Source organism: Notolepis coatsorum (assembly GCF_963971535.1).
Source record: "Notolepis coatsorum genome assembly, chromosome: 14".
NCBI lineage: Eukaryota > Metazoa > Chordata > Actinopteri > Aulopiformes > Paralepididae > Notolepis > Notolepis coatsorum.
The window spans coordinates 16424702-16447601 of NC_140178.1; the positions used below are offsets into that span (position 1 = coordinate 16424702).

General features: G+C 46.8%; 1 protein-coding gene across 1 annotated transcript; it reads right to left on the reverse strand.

Annotated features, from left to right (window-relative positions):
* Positions 1 to 7085: 7085 nt before the first annotated feature.
* rasd2a (RASD family member 2a) lies at positions 7086 to 22154 on the reverse strand (the record flags this gene model as incomplete). The annotated part of the gene is made up of 5 exons (XM_084329023.1): positions 7086 to 7642; positions 8310 to 8833; positions 8934 to 9038; positions 19618 to 19709; positions 21903 to 22154. The coding sequence occupies 5 exons, from the start codon at positions 22152 to 22154 to the stop codon at positions 7086 to 7088; spliced, it is 1530 nt and encodes a 509-aa protein (XP_084185149.1).
* Between the last annotated feature and the right edge of the window lie 746 nt (positions 22155 to 22900).

The window sequence follows — 22900 nt, forward strand, 5'->3', positions numbered from 1 at the left end:
TTGCAATTTTCAACGTTTGTCGTAGTTCCCCCGTGACGTCTGTCTGTGTGAATGTTTGGTTTGGCCGTGTGATTTCCCCTGGTCCATCAGCAGGCTGACTTGCATCAAAAGAGCACCATGCGTTAAGGCACAACGTGGGCAGAGGCTGAATAATGATTTTAAAGAATTTACCTATCAAGCCCCGCCCTCTTTTCATGATAGTAAAGCAACAGTTGTGATTTGGAGGATGTTGAAAAGAGGGCAGGGTTTGAGATAGGTCATTATTACAATAGGTGTTTAACACCCTGCGGGCAGCACAGTGTCACGGTGGTCAGCGCTGCTGCCTCACAGCAAGTAGGTCCTGGGTTCAAACCCCAGTAGGGGGGCCTTTCTGTGTGCAGTTTGCATGTTCTCTCCCCGTGTTTGCGTGGGGTTCCTCCAGGTACTCCGGTTTCCTCCCACCCCATGAAGACATGCATGCTGGGTATATCCTGCCCTTGACCAAGGTACTGGCATTACAACTGGATACTGTGTGGCTGCTCACTGCTCCTAAATACTTAGGACGGGTCAAATGGAGAGGAGGAATTTCCCCAAGGGGATTAATAAAGGTTCAACTTAACTTACCTTTCTCCCTAATAAACCAGCACTGTAAACACAGTCTGTTTATCACCAGTCTCTCACCTCAGCGGGTGACAGTGGCTCAAGAGGCAGAGCAGTCGTCTGGTAATCAATTCCAGCTCCTCCCGGTAGCGTGTCGAAGTGTCCTTGAGCAAGACACTTAACCCCTAACTGCTCCTGATGAGCAGGTCGGCACTTTGCACGGTTGCCTCCACCATCGGTGTGTGAGTGACTGGATGAATGTGAGGCATAAATTGTAAAGCGCTTTGGATAAAAGCTGCTATAAATGCAGTCCTTTTATCCGATTCCCCCTGTCCTCACAGGGGTCTACGGTGCTCCTGGGGAGGACTGTCCTTACTGGACGGCATGCTACCAGCTCTGCTGCTGGAGCTGGAGACCCACGTCACACAGAGGCAACGAGGGAACAGTGTGTTCGACAGACGGAGAGAGAAGACCTCCACTCCTGGATGACAGAGCCGCCGCGATGCCGCCACTAGAGATATCACTCGTGTACAGGTTAGCCTGACCGTACGAGAGGAGGGTGTCGGGGACAGGTCTGCTTCACGCCCTAAATGCTGCTCTGTGTGGAAACTGTGGTGGATAGTAGCCGAGGCCGTAATAACTTACTCAGTCAATGGAGATCCGGTTAATAATTTTTATTTTTTATTTTTATCTACTTTTTCTCCCATTTTCTATTTTTCTCCCATCCCAATTTCGTATCGTCCAATTCTACCCTCCCCTGTCTCGAACGTTGTTAGGCCATGCCTCCCACAAGCCGGGCAATGTGGACCTAGCCTTACATCACGTGTCCCCTCCGGTACTCGAGGAAGCAGCAGTCGCATCTTTTCACCTGCACAGCGCGATCTCTCAGCGTCGGGGGTCTGTGTTTGGAGGGCACGCCGCCCCCGTCGCTTCCTGATTCTGCTGCGCAGGCGCACCAACCGACCTGTAGGAGTCGCTGTCCACAACGTCCAATCCCCACCCATCAGTTTCCCACCCCCTAATACTGCCAATTGTATTAGTATGAACGACCAGCAAAGCTGATAGCAATGCGGAGAGCTGGGCTCGAACCCAGCGTCTCCTGCATTGGTGGTGAGCGTCTTGCCCACTGCACCACCTAGCTGCCCGGTTAATACAATTTATTAACCCAGAATCAAAGTATCAAATACAAAATAGTCAGAGAATGGCTGAAAGGCTCTCACGTCAAGTAATTAGCTAGAAGACCTGCAGAGAGAGAGAGAGCTCACATTTGGGGGACACGGGAGAGCGGGGGGGGGGGGGGGGGCGGGTGAAGGGAGATGGGTGAGAGATTAGGGAGGGGACAAAGTTTTATCTCCCACATTTACACTCTTTCTTATCTTATAATGTGAATAAAACTCTTGATTTAGAAATAACAATCGCATAGTAATCCAAGAAATAAAAATAACTAGATACGACACGGAGCGGGACAATAAGGGACTGGGGGTTGGGTAAATTGAAGAAATGGGGGGGGGGGGATGGAGATGGGTGAGAGATTAGGGAGGGGACAACGTTTTATCTCCCACAATACGTGGTTTCTTTGTGTCAGTGCAGTGAACAATGACGGGACGTGTTTTGTCTACTGTGTAGCACTGCTGCAAACCAGTAGCCGCAGGCCAGGTGAAGATCCTTGCATGTACGTCACAGGTCCAGCCTCCCCATCCTTACCTCTGAGGAGTTCTCAGTCTGTGCACCAGTACATCCGTCAGTGTCTTTAAGTAGAACCATTGCTCCTCGTCGTCATCATCACTCTGCTGGTTGGTTGAGATGCTGTGAGAGGAGGACTGACTGCAACGGGCCCGGGCTTATGAATATGTTATTAAACAGACTGTATGGATTGATGTTGTGTGTGTGGGGGGGGGGGGGGGGGGGGTTGTTGTGTGTGCGTGTGTGTGTGTGTGTGTGTGTGTGTGTGTGTGTGTGTGTGTGTGTGTGTGTGTGTGTGTGTGTGTGTGTGTGTGTGTGTGTGTGTGTGTGTGTATCAATAATAGCTGAATATAGGGCTGGGTGATATGCCCAAAATATCCTTTCATTATATTTGTCTTAGCTTTGATGATATAACGGTATTTCTCCTCCGTTTTTCATTACCTTCGCGTGGGGTATGTCTGGGAGTGTTTGCATTCATTCATTTATTTTGCATTTATTTTAAATTTGTTGGACCTTATGGTGTTCTTGTTTTGTTCTTGACTTATTGTTATGTTTCTTCTTGACTTGTTTAAAGAAGACGTGTCTGGCCCATGGGGACATTAACGTGTTGTCGGGCCTTACAAATAAATTTGATTTGATTTGATTTGACTGTGTTTTTTTTTCAGTACGAATTACAATGTAATAAGACATCTTTTTATGTCTTTATCTTGTACTATAATTGTCATGGTGTTATTTCATTCAAATGACTGTGTTTTCTTTTACCTTTTTAATACTTCTGCACTATTGACTTAAACATACACACTATGTATTTAGATATATATATTCTTTTAACAACAGTTTATATATACAGTATATGGTGGATGACGGTGGTATAGTAGAAATCCATACCTTTGCATACTTTCATATTCATATACCTCATCCTAGACCTATAGCTCACCTTCATCTGTTGCCATGTCACATGCATCCCTATGTGCACAGATATGGTCAGGGACATTACCAATAGCCCTAGAACGGTTTAATGCCAACGCAGAGGAGGACAGACTTTGTTGTGTGAGTTAGAGGTGAAACTGAGAAACGAGGTTCACTTTTTGTTTCACTGTCCTGTCTACAAGGACGTAAGGGATGTATTCTTTTGTAAAATGTCCTCCGTTTATGTTATTTTTCTTGAGCTGGATGAATGTGAACAACTTGAGTCGTGCTTCAGGAAAGGGACCTTCTTTTTTTTTTTTTTTTTTTTCACTTTTTCTCCCATTTTTCAATATTTCTCTCCCATCCCAATTTCGTATCATCCAATTCAACCCTCCCCTGTCACGAACGCTGTTTCTTGCCTCCCACAAGCCGGCTGCAATGTGGACTAAGTCATACATAGCACAAGTCCCCTCCGGTACTTGAGGTAACAGCAGTCGCATCTTTTCACCTGCGCAGCTCGATCTCTCAGTGGCGAGGAGTAACGCGTGGGAGGCTCACGCTGCCCCCGACACTTCCTGATTCTACTGCGCAGGCGCACCAACCGACCTGTAGGAGTCGCTGTCCACAACGCCCGATCCCCACCCATCAGTTTCCCACCCCCTAATACGGCCAATGTGTATTAGTACGGACGACCAGCTAAACTGAAAGCAAATGTGGAGCGCTGGGCTCGAACAGGCAAGCCCAGCGTCTCCAGATTTCGTGGCGAGCGCCTTGCCCACTACACCACGTAGCCGCCCGCGAAGGGGACCTTCTTTTGTAGCAGATTTTATTTGTCAAGCTTGGAGAGAGAAGACGGAATCATTTGTTTAAGACCGAGCTGTAATCTGTTCATGTCATCCGAATTTTATATAATTAAATATAATAATGGAACACTGCAACGGTATTTTTGGTGTCTTATAAACCCATGAGGGTTGGGCACTTTGTGTGCATGACGCGAAAATAAAAGAATCAATCTGGTAGCAAGCAAAGAGACTGAAATTAAAATGATTACATTTGTTCTTCAAGCAACAAAAGCCCTTCAGAGAGAGCAGGGGTTGAATCGCTATCTTCACTAACATGGCTACACGTGGCAACTACACCTTTATATAATCAAATGGATGACAAGGGTATTGTTTTCTCTGCCATCCACTCAGTAAACGGTCACATAACTATAATACTGTGAAGGTCCTTCTGGGGAAACATCTTGCCTCTTAATTACTTTTTTTTTGAAGCAGGTCAAAAAACAAGTCTCTGTGTAAATGAACAGAAATAGAAACTCAATTTAATGAGTTCTTGGTGTGAATAGATGCATTATCTCTTCCTGAATGCCAGTGTGTGGGCGGGTAGAACGTCTGACTCTGAAGGGTGCACTCTGTCCATGGTGCTGATTCCAGTTAATTCTAGTGTTGGCTGCTTGTTGTTCTCAATCTTCTGAACCAATACCTCATGGTTTATTCATTTCATTATGTATTTGTATATATTAATCCTGGTTTCATTAGAGATAGTGTAATGATGCAAGTGTAGGCTGGTAAAAAAAAAATAGAACATCATATATATTGTTCACTGCTATTCCTGACTGTGTGGGACACAGTTCCTTTACTTAAGTAAAAGTAGAAATACCCAGATAGAATAGCACTCTAGTATCATTTCAAAATGATACTTAAGTAAAAGTAGAAATACCCAGATAGAATAGCACTCTGGTATCATTTCAAAATGATACTTAAAGGAAAACTCCAACATTTTGAGAAATTAGCTTATTTAACATCCTCCCTGGAGTTAGACATGCATGCATTGATTAGGCTTAGGGAACGCCTGGACCGTTAGCCTAGCTTAGCTTCATCACTGTAAGTGGGTCAGACATTTACCCGAGTTCCCTACAGTCACGAAATACACACTCAAAATACAAACAAAATACAACTCCAAAATGTTCCTGTAAACATGTTGTGACCTGTGTATTTAACACATCTCCCAGTCACACAAGTCTCCCAGTCACACGAGTCTCCCAGTCACACAAGTCTCCCAGTCACACGAGTCTCCCAGTCACATGAGTCTCCCAGTCACACAAGTCTCCCAGTCACACAAGTCTCCAAGTCAGACGAGTCTCCCAGTCACATGAGTCTCCCAGTCACATGAGACGTGGTAAATACACAGGTCACAACATGTTTACAGGAACGTTTTGAAGTTGTATTTTGATTGTATTTGGAGTGTGTATTTTGTGACTGTAGGGAACTCAGGTAAATGTCTGACCCACTTCCAGTGATGAAGCTAAACTAGGCTAACGGTCCAGGCGTTCCCTCTGCCTAATGCATGCAGAGAGACGAAAAAGGTATGTATCTTGTCTAACTCCAGGGAAGATGTTAAATAAGCTAATTTCCCAAAATGTTGGAGTTTTCCTTTAAGTAAAAGTGAACACGTATTTGATATTGAATGTAGCCTACTTAAGTATCATTCATATCAACGTTCCAATGACTGGCTCACACTTAAAGCACCTAGAGTTTGCTGAACTTAGGAAGTCTGCTTTTAGCTTCTGTGCTCCTGACATCACACAACAAACTCCAAGGCTCAATACTTTGGTGTCCTTTGGTCAATTTAGATCCTTGATCACCAACCATTCCACCATAATCTTTGTATTCATAATTGTTTTAATTGATTGTACACATTTGATTATGATTGCATTTATTGTATATTGTGGTGTTTATTGTATTTGTTATTGTATTTATCATGCATTTCTTGCGTTTGTACAGCTGACATGATTGTAAATGAGGGTGTGTCCTCAATGGTTTTTCAAGTTGAAATAAAGATTGAAAGAATGAATGAATCAAAAGTAAAAGTACACATTCTACATGTTTGTGTATTCCAGTGTTAAACATTCGAACCATTGACCTCTAAAGGTCATGTTAAAGTGGTACGTGATCCAGTTTTGCTCTGCTGATTATTTCCTGTTGAAGTTACATAAGTTACATAATATGAAAATACATAACCTTCATACCTTCTCATGTTTTCTATGCAAAATGTTTTTCTTCAAAGTAACTAGTAACTGATGGGTTCAGATAAATGTAATGGGGTAAAAGTATATTTCCTTTGAAAACGTATAAGTTCCCTAAAACAAATGAATTTGTTACTAAAGTACACCTGCTTGAGTACAAACACTTACTTTCCACCACTGATGGACAGCCGTCAAAATGGAACATCACATTTCGTTCAGGTGACTATTTGAGTCGGCTCCCCCCATAACTGTGCGCCCACCCACAACTATATACACCATGCAATGGACCATAATGGTTATTCATTATAGGGGAACCAATAAAAGACCATCAGCACAATATAACAATATTAATTCATTCAACTTTTATTTAAAATCGAGGGACACTGAGGATTCCCTCGTTTACAGTGGCGTTGGGTATGCAACTAAAAATAGAATTAAAAAAGAAAAGTAATAAAAACAAGTAATCATCAGCATGATAAAAATCAAATGAAAACAAGAAACAGCCAAAAGCAGAACACAAAATTACATAATACTGGTTATTAATAAAAGCATTGTCCAAAGGTTGAAAGAATATCAAACTTGTGCATTGAAGAATGTTCCACGATGGAGCACTAATAAAATAAGGCAGTTTTTCCTAAACAAGCTCGGGGGACCTTGAGCATATAAGCAGATCACTTGAGCGAGTTTGATAGAATCCAGAATCCCAATACATATTAGCGGGATATATAATTGCATGTATTAAATACATTACACAAAATAGTTACACAAAAATCAAACAAAACGCACACTGGTCCAGCCAGAGATGCATATGATACGGAGTATAACTCCTTACGTGTTGAGATATTGTAGCATATACTTCTACAATGTGTTTAATGAGAAGCGCCGCGATTCATTGAATCTGACACTTCTCAGGTTTATTGTTCGGACTCGGACCCGCCACGACCCTCCGCAGGTCGCTGGTGAAGCTGGGACGCCGCGCGCGCGGATGGAGCGCGCCACAGGGGGGCGCGTCGAACCCGCGGCTCCCTCTCCTGCCGCTGTCTCGCGGCAACAACTGCGACTGGTAGTCGTGGATGGACAGTGTCTGGTGCCGCGAGGGGCCGGTCTCGGTGGGCAGACCGCCCGCCGCCACGAGGCCTCTGAACATGTCCTCCAGCCCGGTGCCGTCTTTGGCCGAGGTCTCAAAGAAGAGCGCGTCGGCGTCACCGTCCTCGGCGCCGGCTAGGAGGAGGTCTCTCATTTCGACCCGGCCCACTGCTCTCTCCTCCTCCTCGGCGCACAGGTCCGTTTTGTTCCCGCATATGACCACCGAGGCCCTCGGCCTCGCCGTCGTCACCTTTAACCTCATCAGTTTTGTTTTGGCGGCTCGGATGTCGTCGCGCAGCTGGCGGACCTCGTTGAAAGACTCCCTGTCGTTCGCGCTGAACACGAGAAGAAAGATGTCACCTGTTAGAGGAGAGAAGGAACGGATTCTGTTAGATCAGCTGAATTCAGTTCAGTGGTGAAAGTACAATTTTTATCTTACAGTTTTATATTTATCTGAAAATGCTATTTTATTACCTATATTTATGTATTTTATTATTACCCTGCCCGTATACCTGATTGATTGATTGATTGAAAACTTTATTAACAGATTGCAGAATGGGTACAATACAGTACAGCTCAATACACACAATTGTTAAGGGGATGCAGACCAGAGAAAGACTTTCGTCTTGTTTCCACCAGGGTCCCCCATTTTCAATTCATCAGGAACCTGTATACCTCCCCCCTCCATAGTCCCTCCCCCATGCTGCTATGACGCCCGGATTTCCCCACGGGGATCAATAAAGGAATATCTTATTTTAACCCGTTCACTACCACACTACAGATGGTTAACCCTTTCACTACCACACTATAGAAGGTTAACCCGTTCACTACCACAATACAGAAGGTTAACCTTTCACTACCACACTACAGAAGGTTAACCCTTTCACTACCACACTACAGAAGGTTAACCCTTTCACTACCACACTACAGAAGGTTAACCCTTTCACTACCACACTACAGACTAAACGTCTGTAGTGTGTGGTAGTGAAATGGTTCAGATAAAATAAGGGCTTAGAGAGAGACCCACCTGTCAGTATGGAAAGTCTCCGCTTCGCGGGAAAGTCTCTCTCCCCCGCCGCGTCGAGGAGATCGATCTGGTAGGTCTCCCCCCGGATGTGGTACAGCTTGCTGTGGAAGTCCTCGCTTGTCGGTTCATATCGATCCTCAAACTCCAAACCCAAGAACCGACGGAGGATGTTTGTCTTTCCGACCCTCGGCGCGCCAAGCACCACGATCCGCCGACAGTGGCTCGGCTTGACCCGCAGACCCGCGTCATCCAGCGGAGCTCCGACGCGCGTCTCGGTGTCCCCCTCCTCCTCCTGATGACGCGCCAGCGCGGCCAGCGGCCCCACGCACCCCTCCACGCATCGATCAGAGAGATGCTGATAACCACGACTCGAAGATCTGGAGGACGTCGCCACTATCTTCTTCTCCTGTCGCGTCCAGCGTGCGCGTACCGCGTTCACGATGTCCATGCTCGCCTCAAATATGTCCGAGACTTTGATGGTGATGGAGGTTCTTGTCGGGTGGTGCTGCTGGGCATGGGTGTTGCTGCACCACGGTAGACGCCGGTTCGGACCGGGAGATGTCTTGTTGTTGGGATATAATAAACTAGTAACTTGGGGTAACATTTTGCGCACACGCCGTGCACGATTGGTACTGGTGGTGGTGGGCGAACGTCTCGGAGATGCCATCAACGGGGAGATAGGTGGTCTCTGTTGCGCTCATCTCCTCCATGCTCGTCGACTGTGTGTCTCTGAAGGAGGGGATGCGAGCGTCTCTTTATATAGAGCGGGGGGTTCAACTGCAGATGCTGCGTCACCATGTCGTCAGAAGAAACGGACTCCTTTTATAGTATGAGAGCATCTCTCTCTCTCTACCTCTCTCTCTCTCCCTCCCCCTCTCTCTCTCTCTCTCTCTCTCTCTCTCTCTCTCTCTCTCTCTCTCTCTCTCTCTCTCTCCCTCTCTCTCTCTCTCTCCCTCTCTCTCTCTCTCTCTCTCTCTCTCTCAATCTCTCCCGCTCTCTCTCGCAAGCATACACATACACAATTATATATATATATATAGCACACTTCTCAGTTTAGTCACGATTAGGCTATTCTTCGATTGTGGTTGTTTTCAAAAGGAGTCAACTGCACACGTGACAAAACAAAATATGTATTCATGTGACAGTAATAATAATAATAATAATAATACATTCAGTATGTGGTACAGACAGTGCCGGTGAAGTCTGTCCCAACATCAAAGGCACACATTATGCCTTATAAAATAGTTGCTATTTTTCTAACATGGAATCTTGTGAATCAAAATGTGATTTTTTCCCCCCCTCACCGATTTGGACAAAACCTTACATGAATGTCAAGTGACTGAATCTTCCTGATCTATATATGTAGCAGTAAACCTATTATGAATATCCAATGAGCGGGTCATGGCACATCCCGTGCAGCTTCCACTGTCATCATAGGGTAGATTTGGGGGGGGGGGGGGGTTGCAGGGGACATGTGTCCCCCTCAATATTGAGTAGAGGTCAATTTGTCCCCCTCAAAGGATAGCTAATATGAAAGATGAACCCCCTCCCCAAAATATATGGTAAAAGACAAGGGGGTCAAAACATTTATTATATAACCTTCTTACCTGAATAAATCATTTAAAGCATGCAATACAGAACGCCGGAGAGCCTTACTGCCTTAATATTCCATTATATTGGTGTCAGCTGGTACCTGATGTTGTCTTTACATAAATAAACACATTTCCACCACAGGTTGATGCAGAAAAGGCACAACTTGGTGCAGAAAGGTTCACCATGATGCAGGAAATTAAGTGTTTGATGCTAAAAATATCCTGGGGGAGGAGCCCCAGACGGACCCCCACTTTAAATGCCCCCCCCCCCCCATGTTGACACCAAACCTATACGCCCTTGGCTGTCATTGTGATAAGGGGTGTATGGATGGGTGGATGGATGGATGGATGGATGCGGGCGGGTGATGGATGTCTGCACACATATCTGCCCCCCAACATCCCTGTAGCCATGGAGACAGAGACGCGCATCTGCACTTAGAGATAATTATCTGCAAACTCAAATGGGTTTAAAATGAATCACAATTGAATTCTATAACAATAGTTGGTCCTGTTTTCATTTGGCAGCAACAAATTGCAGTGCGGGAAATTAAACCGACGGCGATTGGTTGCTTATATAGCTGTTCCCCGTACTGTAGTTCTATGATGATGACGCTGGCTCAGCAGTGGTCACGACACACACACACCGCTCTGTCCTGTCTGTCTGTCCTCCTGTCTGTCTGTCTGTCCTCCTGTCTGTCTGTCTGTCTGTCCTCCTGTCTGTCTGTCCTCCTGTCTGTCTGTCTGTCCTCCTGCCTGTCTGTCCTCCTGTCTGTCTGTCCTCCTGTCTGTCTGTCATCCTGTCTGTCTGTCTGTCCTCCTGTCTGTCTGTCCTCCTGTCTGTCTGTCTGTCCTCCTGTCTGTCTGTCCTCCTCGTCTGTCTGTCTGTCCTCCTGTCTGTCTGTCCTCCTGTCTGTCTGTCTGTCTGTCCTCCTGTCTGTCTGTCCTCCTGTCTGTCTGTCCTCCTGTCTGTCTGTCCTCCTGTCTGTCTGTCCTCCTGTCTGTCTGTCCTCCTCGTCGAGGAGAGTCGCGCTGTGAATCACAACACAAAGGAATAACGCGGTCCTCTCCTCTCCAGCACCACAGATCCCCCGATGAGTGTCTGTCTCACGTTCATTCTGGGAAAATCGACAACACACCAGGACGTAATGACTCAGTGTTTATTTGTATGTACGGAAACAGTGTATAATTAGTTCACATAACAAATAATTATGTTTTCTAGATGAAAGTGTTCTAGTTTTTTTTCTTTCTTTTTTTTCTTTTTTTACTCTGAGGTGATAAGTGAGAGGTTCTGTACAGCAGTTGTGAACGTGACTGAACTATTAATCCCCTTGGGGAAATGCAAGTGCACGTCATAGCAGCATGGTAATATAATAATAGAACATAGAACAACAAAGTGCAAAGTAATAATGATAATATAGTGAACAGTATAGTGAGTAGTGGCACTGGGAGGATTCAATCAGACAGTAGTAGTGGACATGGTCCAAACCGTAGTAACGCACTGCACCAGAGTCCATGCAGTGTTTATTATTAAGAGTCAGACGGTCCTAACAGTGTCTATATGAATTGAAAATGGGGGACCCTGATGTAAATAAGACAAACGTCTTTCTCTGGTCTGCATCCCTTTAACAATTGTGTGTATTGAGCCGTACTGTATTGTACCCATTCTGCAATCTGTTAAATAAAGTTTTCATTCATTCATTCATTTTTATTATTAAGAGTCAGATACAGTGTTTATTATTAAGAGTCAGACGGTCCTAACAGTGTTTATTATTAAGAGTCAGACAGTCCTAACAGTGTTTATTATTAAGAGTCAGACAGTAACAGTGTTTATTATTAAGAGTCAGATAGTCCTAACAGTGTTTATTATTAAGAGTCAGACAGTCCTAACAGTGTTTATTATTAAGAGTCAGACAGTCCTAACAGTGTTTATTATTAAGAGTCAGACAGTCCTAACAGTGTTTATTATTAAGAGTCAGACAGTCCTAACAGTGTTTATTACTAAGAGTCAGATAGTCCTAACAGTGTTTATTATTAACAGTAAGACAGTCCTAACAGTGTTTATTATTAACAGTAAGATAGTCCTAACAGTGTTTATTATTAACAGTAAGACAGTCCTAACAGTGTTTATTATGAAGAATCAGACAGTCCTAACAGTGTTTATTATGAAGAATCAGACAGTCCTAACAGTGTTTATTATGAAGAATCAGACAGTCCTAAATGTTCTTAAGTTCACCAGTCGTTAGTTCTCCAGCAATTGGCAGCAGTCAGTCACTGCCCACGGTTGTGGAGCCTGATGGCTACCGGCACAAAGGACTGGCCTATAGGCGGTTTGTGGTGTGTCATGGGGGGGGGGGGGATAAGTCTATTATAATAGCTGAATGAGAGGATGGGAGGGGTTTTCCAGTATAGCATCCAGCTTTTTCCTCATCCCCCTCTCTGCCACCACCTCTAGTTTGACCAGCTCTATACTCCCACCACGGAGCTATAGCCTTCCTCGCCAGCCTGTTCAGTTTATTGGTGTCCCCCAGCATACAACGGTGAAGAAGTGGACACTGGCAACCTGGTAAAACGTCTGCTGTACCCGGGTGCACGTGGTTTAATTTAAAGACCTGACTCTCCTCAGGAAGAACAGTCTGCTCTGCGGCAGTTATGAGCTCATCCAGGAGGAGAGGTTAATAATACCTTATGTCCGTGAGAGTGAAATTCTGAGCTACGAATCAACACTGTAGCTTGGAGACCTTGACATGCTTGAACACTGTAGCTAATTTCTGCATTAAATGTCGCCCACTCGCCTACCTTTTCCCCAGCTGAGGTCACTCCGAATGAGCCCACACGCGGTAACACCGTGTAAATGGTAAATTACTGCATTTATAGAACGCTTTTATCCAAAGCGTTTTACAATTTGTTCCTCACATCTTACCCATTCACATTCACACACCGATGGCAGAGGCAACCATTCAAGGTGCCGACCTGCACATGATTGATTGATTGAACATTTTAATGAACAGATTGCAGAATGGGTACAGTACAGTACAGCTCAATACACACAATCAGGGGTGTAGCTCCGGATTCTGGGCCCCATGAAAGAATGTATTTGTAGGCCCCCAGTGCATTTTTTTGGCCATTTTTCTATTGCTGAAAACGCATAATATGGTTTTTACCTATACATTCGGATCAGCAATTCAGCACCTGCACTGTTGGTGGGTGAGCCTAGTAAAGGATGTCGCATTGCGTTCATCTTCAATGAATGGACCAATGCAATAGTCTACCAAAGCCCCCCCTCTCTCTCTATATATCTCACACACACATACACACACATACACACACACACACACACACACACACACACACTTCAGAAACAAACATAGTATCAATGAGAGCATCAATAATACACCTGAGTGACCTAAGCTACCCCCCCCCCCCCCAGCTACGCCCCTGACCATGCTCCACAGCTTCCAGCTTCCTGCAACAAACTCACGTCTTCAGAGAGCAAGGCTTCTGTTTCATTGAGCACACTAAAAAAGCACACTAAAAAAACACTCGGGTTTACTACATTCTCATGTACATGCTAGGAGGGGGGGTTGTTAGAATAAGACGAGGGTCCCATATTTGATGTTGAAACGGGCCCCCTGAACCTTAACACTTTGGGTGCCGTTCACGTAGAACTACGTTTCTGTCGCCCCGACGGTTGAGTGCCGGAAACATAGAACTACGTTTTTCTCACGGTATTTCTTTTAATTGCCATTTATAATTCAGCTGGGCACCTTGTGCATACTGTTCTTAGTGTGTTTGAGCTGGCAGACGGTCTTATACCGCCCTCTAACGCCTTTGGCCATTATTGCACTCCATTAGAAACGGGGTAGTTTCTTTTCTCTACCGAGCTGCGGCGTGGGGGCGGTTCCTAACCACTCCGGCAAAACACACGCTTGTAGGGATGGTTTGGACAACTGACCCCGCCCGCCCGTTCATGTGCAATGCCCAACAACATCGGAGACAGGATCGCTGTGGATAACTGGAATGGCGATCAGATAATTGGATTCTTTTTTTGCATTACATCAGATACCAGGTAAGGACTCTATATATAAAAGCGTGCGTTGATCTGATATTTCTTTCTACCGTGATTGAAGCTATCTGTGTTTTATGTTTTATGTGTGTGGCTGTGTGCCGTTGGGTGCAGGAGGGGAGGGGGGAGCTCCAGGGCACATTTCATGTATGCACGAGGAAGGATAATAATAGAATAGAATAGATCTTTATTTGTCATTGTTGGTACAACGAAAATTTCTTAGGAACATCACCACTGGCATACAAACATAAGATATAGCATGTGCAATTAAGCCGGTTAATATTCCTCAATGGCAAAGGAGGGGAGTGCATACTCTGGAGCAGTGATTCCCAACCTGGGGTCCGCGGACCCCTGGGGGTCCGCCAGGGGGCGCAGGGGGTCCGCCAGACCACAGATGATTTGAGGCCTTTTTTTTTTTATTTATTTTTTTTTGGTTTTTTTTTTTAGTTTTTTTATCATCAGAAGCATGAATAGTCTCTCCACTACAATAAAAAATAAAGATAAATAAATAAACATCTAGACATGATCTTTAAACGTTAACAGTAGGCTACCGGGTAGCCGCTAAAACGCGAATCAGTTGACTGTATCACTTTCTGTAGCTAGCCTAGCACGCTAGTTAACTTTCTCGGCTCGTCTGCAGTCAGCCGCCAGAGGCGAAAATGTGTGACAAACGAAAAGGAGATGACGGCAGCTCATCTGCAAAAAAAGTTAGGACCTACAGCAATCGCGAAAATTACATCACCATGGGCTTCACTGAGGGACCAGACAAACGACCTGAGTGTGTGATTTGTGGAGAAAAGTTGGCAAACTCGAGCCTGAAGCCCAGCAAGCTGAAGAGACATCAGGCGTCTAAGCACCCAGAAACCGTTGGGAAGGATCCAGACTTTTTTCGGAGGAAAGAACAGTCTCTCAAGGCGAACAAGCCTGTTGATGTTAGAGTAGCGTGGAGCAGGGGTGGCAGTGATTTACAGAAGGCTACCGAAGCCTCCTTTGAGTGTTCGCTTTTAATTGCAAAAGCAAAGAAACCGCACAATATTGGCGAGCAGCTCATCAAACCAGCCTGCATCAAAATGGTTTAGAAACTGTGCGGCCCACAGGTGGCGGATAAACTAAAATCAGTACCACTCTCGAACAATGTAGTGAAAGACCGAATTGATAAGATGTCAAGTGATTGCGAGCAGCAGCTGTCAGAAAAGCTTAGAAAGGGTCCATTTGCCATACAACTTGATGAAACTACAACTGTCGCAGACGAGGCTGTGCTCATCGTTTATGTGCAATATATTGAAAATGAGGATCTGAAGCAGGACATTCTCATGTCAGTCAACCTTACTACCACCACTCGAGGTGAGGATATTTTTACTGCAGTGGATTCTTACTTCATTCAACATAAATGCAAACCGTTCACCATTAGGGCCTGATTTGAGAGGATGAATACAGGATTTGAATATTGGCCAACATTTTGAAATACATATGGTGCAAGATTAGATTTGTTGATTGAAGGCACAAGTCAAAGAAGCATAGTGGGTCTAATTATGATGCATATGCCTGTGTATAAGCAGTTTGTTATTAAAATGACAAAAAAAAGGTATTAAACCCAGCTAGGACAGATTCTCTCTGCTACTGATTGGAATTTCCTGTCTCATATTTAGTTTAATTTGTTGCATTGATTTGTTCCATAAATGCAAACCGTTCACCATTAGGGACTGATTTGAGAGGATGAATACAGGATTTGAATATTGGCCAAACATTTTGAAATGCATATGGTGCAAGATGAGATTTGTTGATTGAAGGCACAAGTTAAAGAAGCATAGTGGGTCTAATTGTGATGCATATGCCTGTGTATAAGCAGTTTGTTATTAAAATGACAAAAAAAGGTATTAAACCCAGCTAGGACAGATTCTCTCTGCTACTGATTGGAATTTCCTGTCTCATATTTAGTTTAATTTGTTGCATTGATTTGTTCCATAAATGCAAACCGTTCACCATTAGGGCCTGATTTGAGAGGATGAATACAGCATTTGAATATTGGCCAAACATTTTGAAATGCATATGGTGCAAGATGAGATTTGTTGATTGAAGGCACAAGTCAAAGAAGCATAGTGGGTCTAATTGTGATGCATATGCCTGTGTATAAGCAGTTTGTTATTAAAATGAAAAAAAAAAAAGTATTTCATGGTATCTTATTAGGAGGGGGTCCGCAAATTTCATCAGAGATGTTTGGGGGTCCCTGGGGGGAAAAAGGTTGGGAACCACTGCTCTGGAGGATATTTATGATAAGAACGGCCTCCGTGCGTTTCAGGACTTAAGAGAATTTTATGATCTTCCCGGCGAGTCCTTCTTTCTTTACCTTCAACTAAGGTCAGCACTGAGGGCGCATGGCGTGCCGTGGGCTCAAGCTTTGCACCCACACCCCTTCCTCAGGCTCATAGTGGACAGGACGACATCCAGAGGGTTTGTCTCAGACTTTTATACGCTCTTAATTCAATCCACGTATAAAAATGTATCATTGGATACAATCTGGCGTGTGGATATCCCGGAGTTGGACCCAGAGTTTGACTGGGATGATGTTTGGGCAAATGTGGCATTATCTTCCCGCAACCCCAATCACCAGCAAATTAATTTTAATTATATTCATAGGACCTATCTTACACCTAGGAAGCTATTTGCTATGGGACTGATAACCGACTCTCGGTGCACTTTGTGCTCTCAGAAGGCCACTGGCACTTGTATTGCATATGTATTGGGATTGCCCACCAGTGGCCCGCTTCTGGAGGTCAATAACGGACAAACTTTCAGACCTGTGTGGCTTAACTATCCCATTCACAGCTGTTACGTTACTCCTGAACGATATAACGACACTACCTGCGTCCGTTCAACTAAAAAGGGTTGTCCTAGCGGGTGTCACAGCAGCGAAGAAGCTAATAGCAATGAGATGGAAGGAGCCTGAGAAGCTTACAGTGATTAACTGGTCCCTAACACTGTTGGATGTGATTTATCTTGAGATATCCACGGCGCGGGTGATTGGGGTAGGACAGGCTGGCATTGACCTGTGGTTCGCAGCAGCTGAGAAGGTAAGGACCGCCGTGTGCGGCTGAGCGGGGTTGGGGTGTTTGATCGGGGGGGTCCGGCGGACTCTTGGGAGGGGGAGGAGGAAATGTTTTGTCTGTCTTGTCTTTTGTCTTGTCCTCTTGAGTTTAGCTGGGGATTTAATGGGGGGGCAGCTATTTAACTATTTCTTCACTGTTTGGTCACTTTTACACGGTCTCTGTGAGTCTATGGAACACCTCTACAGGTTTTTGTTTTTTCATGAAGGTTCATTGCTCTGTTTTCGGGTCGTGTTCTCAAAAAGTGGTCCTTGTGGTGAATTGGAGATGTACGTTTTATTAATATAAGGTCATGTGACCGGTGTAGTTTGGTGTACTCTCTGACGGCGTTGTGTTAAGGACGACAGACATGGATGACTGTTGACGGACTTTATTTCCCTCCTGTTAGGTTACAATGCAACACAATGCACCAGCATTAGGAATAGTCATCTGCACTGCAGCACGTGAGCTCACGGAGTTCCAGGTGGGACTCTCTCATAAGAATGACACATTTTAATACACAATTACATTGGAAAAATATACACAATTGAATACAAAACGGACACATGGGAGCTACTGTACACACATACCTGTTAGGTTACAAAGGCAACACAATGCACCAGCATTAGGAATAGTCATCTGCACTGCAGCACGTGAGCTATGGTTGAGAAAAGACGTGACTGCATTAACTCCATGTTAACAGTGCACGTGTGTGCAAACTTCCTACATGCTATTAAAGTGCATTTTACCCAGTCAAACCTCCCACAAAACAACTGCACAGGTACATATTAACAACATTAGTTACATTACAAACTCGTTTCACAGTTTTAGGAATGTAACGTACAATATTTAACAACTTTTAGACCGAAGTCTTTCACTGAACATAATAATTAGTGCTCACCTCACGGAGTTCCAGGTGGGACTGACTCACCGCGAGACAGCAGGCAGGATGTGTGTCCCGGAGGACCAGAAAAGTAAGTGTGTCGATGTCAAAATAAAAGCCTTAACTCCCAAAAGTGCAATAAAACAAAACGAAAGGAATGAAATCAACTTAAATCAATAAAATAAAACGTTTAGGAGTATTAGTGGAATGTATTTTGTGATGGGGTGTAATTATCTATACAAGGCAACAAGGCACTTGTTACATTCACCCCACAGAATTACACCTACATCGAATAAAATAAAACTGTGCCTACCTCGTGTCACACTAGTCACAAGCTTACTATGAGAACCACACACTGCGGAACAATCCAACGATACCTGTCACCTAATAAAAGGCCAGGAGGGCACCAGGAGTGGCCAACTCCCACCATACCTCCAGGGATAACGACGGTGCCTTATACACCATCCAGCTACACTTGACCATACCATGACGAGGGCACATACACATAAAACTGTTACTCCTTATCACCACAAAGGACACTGTATCAGGCCGTAAGTGCTATACACAACACTGTAGCTGACCTCACACATGTCTGATAGAGGCTTGTGGCTCGAAGCCCAGCATACTCTCAAGTTGGACCATTGTCTCTATCAGCCGAAAGACTGGCTTGATGACCCTACCGAACCTGGACGTGTAGTGTTCAGTGGTCTGTGGACCCTGGCTCTGACCAGGCACACTGACACTCATTAGCTCAGGAGTACGCCCTGGTTGTGTGGACACAACACTGTCATCATGCTGGACTACAGCAGGGGGGGAACTCGGTGAAGCAAGCAACAGTGGGGGACTGGCGGCACTTGCCACTGGAAGCTCACTCAGAGCAGGGGACATCCCCTGGGGGGAATACGGACGCAGCCCGTCATCCTCACTCTCCACTGAAGACTGCTCTTGCACCCATGATGCGGTGCGATCCCCATCAGGTCCATCTCCCATGGAAGGCTCTGCCGCCACACTGTCCGCGTCTGAGGCACTAGCTTCAGGCATGACTGAGAGGGAGGCTTCACCAGGCGCACAGGTGTCGCTGTCCGCGGCTAGACCCTCATCATCAAATGACCCGTCCAAGGGGAGGAAGTTGACCTGAAGCAGGAGGTTCCTGTGGACTGTCTTCTCCCGTCCAGTCCGGTCTCTGATCCGATATATGTGGCACTGTGGTCTGGAAGCGATGACGGTGTAGACGTCCGGCTCCCATTTGTCCGCCAGCTTCCGCTTCCCTCTGGCGCCCTTGTTCGCCACCAGGACCCGATCACCCACCGAGAGGGGCAAGCCCTTCATCTTTTTGTTGTACTGGTCAGCCTGATGCCCCTGTTCCACTGAGGTGTGCCTCTGGGCCAACAGCATAGCAGACTGGAGATCGGCCGCCAGGGACTTCACATAGGCATCATAGTCACAGACCACCTCGTCCTGGAGCACATTCTTAAACAGCAGATCAACTGGCAGACGCGGGACCCTCCCGAACATCAGGTAAAAGGGGGCAAAGCCAGTCGTCTCATGCTGTGTACAATTGTAGGCGAAGGTCAGGCTCTGGACCATCTGGGGCCATCTGTGCTTAGACTCCGATGGCAGGGAGCGCAGCATTCCACCCAGGGTCCGATTGAATCTCTCAGTGCCACCATTCCCCATAGGGTGATACGGAGTGGTCCGGGACTGCGTGACCCCTGCTAACTCCAGCAGCTCCGCCATCAACTCACTCTGGAAGTTCGCTCCTTGGTCCGAATGCAGGCGCTGTGGGAAGCCATACACACAGAAATAGTTGTCCCACAGCTTTTTAGCAACCTTCTTCGCGGTCTGGTCTCTGCAGGGGAAGGCGTGGGCCAGCTTTGTAAAGTGGTCAGTTATGACCAGAACATCCACAGACTTGTTGTTATTATCTTCAGCTGACCAGAAGTCGATGCACACCAGCTCCAGTGGTGCAGAGGTTATTATGCTCTCCAGAGGGGCTCTGGCCGCCGGCTCTGGAGTCTTGCTGAGTACGCATCTGGGACAGTTCCTCACATGGCCCCGCACATCCTTCTCCATGTCATACCAGTAGAAACGCTGACGTACGAGAGACAGCGTTCTAGGTTGACCTTGGTGACCAGCCAAGTCATGCACTCCAGACAGCGCCTCCGACTTCAAGGACTCAGGCAGAACATACTGGAACCTCTTGTGCCTGGTCATGTGGTCCTTCGTAACCCTGTACAATATGCCGTTCTGCATAGCGAGCCTCTCCCACTGCTTCAGCATCCTCAAGGCGGGCTGATCTTCATAGCAGCGCTCGCGTCTGGAGGGTCTGCGGCCCCTTTCAACGTAAAAGATGACTCTGGAGACGGTGGCGTCTTTTCGCTGGCGGGCCTGCAGATCGGCCAACGACAAGGAGGAGACTGCGTCGTGGTCGGCAGTGACAACAGTGGACAGGTGACCCGCCATAGATACTGCCCTGTGTCTTGGCGCAGAGTCCCAGTCTTCCTGGGAGGAAAGCACCGTGGAGGTCTCATCCGCCGACATGGACACATCAGCAACCGCACATCCAGAAGGGGTCACTAGAGCTTGGGGCTGGCATGTCAGACGGAAGATATCCTGCACCCCCCTGTTCTCCACATCACACACCTGCTCCAGAAGAGCGGAGTAAGGCTCGGTCAAGAGACGCCGGCTGAGCGGCCTCACGAAGGGATCTCTGCTCAGCGCATCGGCCACTGTATTCAGCCTCCCAGGCACATGCTTGATGTCGAAGCAGTAAGGGGCCAGCTTGGACACCCAGCGCTGCTCGCATGCGTCAAGTTTAGGCTTGGTCATGATGTACGTGAGTGGATTATTATCAGTCCACACAGTGAACTTGTGACCCTTGAGCCAGTGACTGAATTTGTCACACACTGACCATTTGAGGGCCAGGAACTCCAGTCTGTGGGCAGGATAGTTCGCTTGACTGCGGCTGAGCGACTTGCTCGCAAAGGCGATTGGTCTGGCCTTCTCCTCCCCGACAGGGACTTGAGAGAGCACTGCTCCAATACCGTCCAACGACGCGTCAGTGGAGAGGATGAACGGCCTCTCAAAGTCCGGGTGAGCCAGCACTACACATTCGACGAGCGCCCTCTTGAGCTCCTCAAACGCCGTCTCACAGGCGGGAGTCCAGTCCTCAGGAGTCAGCTTCCGGAACGTACCGGCTCTCGTACGACCAGCACTGGTCTTCCCTTTTCTCTTCTGGCCAGCTGTCAAGGCAAAGAGGGGCTTGGCTATACTGGAGCAGCCATGTATGAAATTTTGGTAATACAACACCATGCCGAGGAAGGATCTCACTCTCTTCGGAGCGGGAGTGCGGCCATCCGACTCCATTAGATCCTCTCTCTGGAAGCCAGAGATGACGGAGACCTTCTCTTGGTCGACAGAGACTCCACTGGCATCGACCACATGACCCAGGAACCTGACCGACCTCTGTAAGAAGTTACATTTCTTCTGTGAGAGCTTGAGGTTGTTCACTCTGAGTCTGCAGAAGACCACCTCCAATCGCTTCAACGCCTCCTCCTCAGACGGCGCAAACACCAGCAGGTCGTCCAAGTAGCACAAGAGGCTGGAGTAGTTGAGGTCGCCAAAGATGCCGAGCATCATACGCATGAAAGATGCCGGACTGTTGCACAGGCCTTGCGGGAGTCTGTTGTACTCGTACAAGCCCAGTGGTGTTGTGAAGGCAGTGTACCGCCGGTCAGACACATGGAGAGGGACGTTGTAGAACCCTGAGGTCAGATCCATGGTGCTAAAGAAAGCGTTCCCACCAAGGGCAGCAAGGCAGTCGGACTGATGGGGCAACGGGTGAGCATCTTTGACGGTCTTTGCGTTGAGCCAGCGGAAATCCGTACAGATCCTGAGGTCTCCATTCTTCTTCCACACCATGACCAGAGGTGAGGCATACTCGCTCATCGACTTGGAGATTATCCCCTTCACCTCCATCTCAGTCAACACCTCTCTCAGTTTGTGATAGTCAGCTGGGGGGACACGCCTAAAGGGCAGGCGGAACGGACGGTCGTCCGAGAGGTGGATACGGTGCACAAAGTCTTTGACCTCTCCACAGTCCAGCTTCCCCTTGGAGAAGACATCTTGATACGTCACCAGTAGGTCAGCTAGCCTCTTCTTCCCATCAGGAGACACATCACATGACTTGATGTTCACGTCCTCCAGTCCACAGTCGGCCAACATCTGCTCAGCATCTAACGAGGAGCCAGGAGAGGCGGAGGAGCTGGAGACACCAGACTGCTGCTGACACAGGCCCTGAGTGATGGACAGATCTTCAACAGCAAGACAAGGTGAGACATCAGCCAGTTTGGCATTACGACGGAGCGTGATGGGGCTCTGTGTCGGGTTCAAGACCTTCATGGGGACCCAGCGGTCGCCCCACATGGGAGTCACCACTCTCCCCACTATAATGTTGCGAGGGGCCGACCTCGCTGAGGTGGGCTCCACAATGACTGTACTCCCAGGAGACACATGTGCACTGGCTGGTAGCTTCCCCCACACTAGATACTCCTGCTGAGGGAGGAGGGTAACCGCTTGGCATAGCTTCACTGTGCCTATCACCCCGGGCGGGTCTGGGCCCGACCAGCGGGAGGTGCAGCTTAAGAGCTCAAGGAACTTCTCACACTCAGGGTCTCTGTTTCTGCAGGACACAAGCTCCCAGTACTTTTCAGTCGACTTCAGCCTTTGGAGAACGGACTTGATTACATTAGTGCCAATTATAAACTCGTCTCTCTGACCTGGCACAACCAACGTAGGAACCACAAATTTTGACCCACAAACTTCAATCTCCAAATCATAGACACACTTTGGTCGAGTAGTCAAGCCACCACAACCAACCAGCACCACATTCACAGGTGCCGGCTGGACACGAGGGAGAACACCAGCGGTTTGTAACTTTTGTTCACCTTCCTCACTGAGCGTGCATGACA